The sequence below is a fragment of the Poecilia reticulata genome, linkage group LG18, assembly GCF_000633615.1.
Source record: "Poecilia reticulata strain Guanapo linkage group LG18, Guppy_female_1.0+MT, whole genome shotgun sequence".
NCBI lineage: Eukaryota > Metazoa > Chordata > Actinopteri > Cyprinodontiformes > Poeciliidae > Poecilia > Poecilia reticulata.
Genome location: NC_024348.1, coordinates 20,016,761 through 20,017,601, shown reverse-complemented (window position 1 = coordinate 20,017,601; position 841 = coordinate 20,016,761). Strand labels below are relative to the sequence as shown.

General features: G+C 49.0%; 1 protein-coding gene across 1 annotated transcript in view; it reads right to left on the bottom strand.

Moving 5' to 3' along the window:
• Positions 1 to 77: 77 nt before the first annotated feature.
• Positions 78 to 841, bottom strand: part of LOC103480881 (F-box/WD repeat-containing protein 7-like) — a gene marked incomplete at its 5' end in the record, with an annotated part of 18,473 nt that continues 17,709 nt past the window's right edge. Inside the window, one exon of the mRNA XM_017310343.1 lies at positions 78 to 836. Coding sequence (XP_017165832.1) covers positions 539 to 836 — 298 coding nt within the window. The remainder of the gene's footprint in view (positions 837 to 841) is intronic.

The window sequence follows — 841 nt, the reverse complement described above, 5'->3', positions numbered from 1 at the left end:
ATATCGATTAACTGATAGATAGAATAAATATATTAAACAATGGAATAAATTTATTAATAAAATAATGATATGCCAAATGTTCTGATTTTCTCTGTCTATTCAATTATTCATCAGARTAAAYGATTAATCGAATAAATCGATTAATCGACAGAATAAACTAACAACTGACTGCAGCCWGAGTCACTAAATCAGCCCAGAGTTTGACGCCCTGATCTGAATCTGCTCTAAATGTCGTCCTTCTCCTCCCTCCATAATTTACATTTTTCTAATGAATTATTAATGACTTAGTGTTTGTTTGCTCCTCGCTCCGCTGGCCTTCAGCGCTTCCATTCATGCATGACCGTGATAAACGATGCTACGACAACAATAAAACACCCTGCATCAGCAGGTTGCCATGGAGACGGGAACCAGCCACACACAGATGCGTGTTGGTGCGTGCGCTTTTCCAGGGTCTTTGTGGTTGCTATGGAGACGACACGTTTACTTCCTCACTACCCCCCAGTGAGTGAGTGAGTGAGTGAGTGAGTGAGTGAGTGCGCTACCTCTCGCCGTGCAGGTGCATGCAGCGCACCGTGGACGTGTGGCCGTACAGGGCGTGGACGCACTCGCCGCTCTCGGCGTCCCAGACCCGCAGCGTCCGGTCGGTGGAGCCGCTGATCACCGTGGCGCCGGCCATCTGACTGCACCACACGCCGCCGCTGTGGCCCGTCAGCGTGCGCAGACACTGAGGCGACGCAGAAAGACGAATCACGGTTAGCTTTACAGATCCGATCGATCGATCGATCACATCCGGAAGCGACAGATTCACCAACACGTGGCGCCAACAGCTGGATAAACTTTT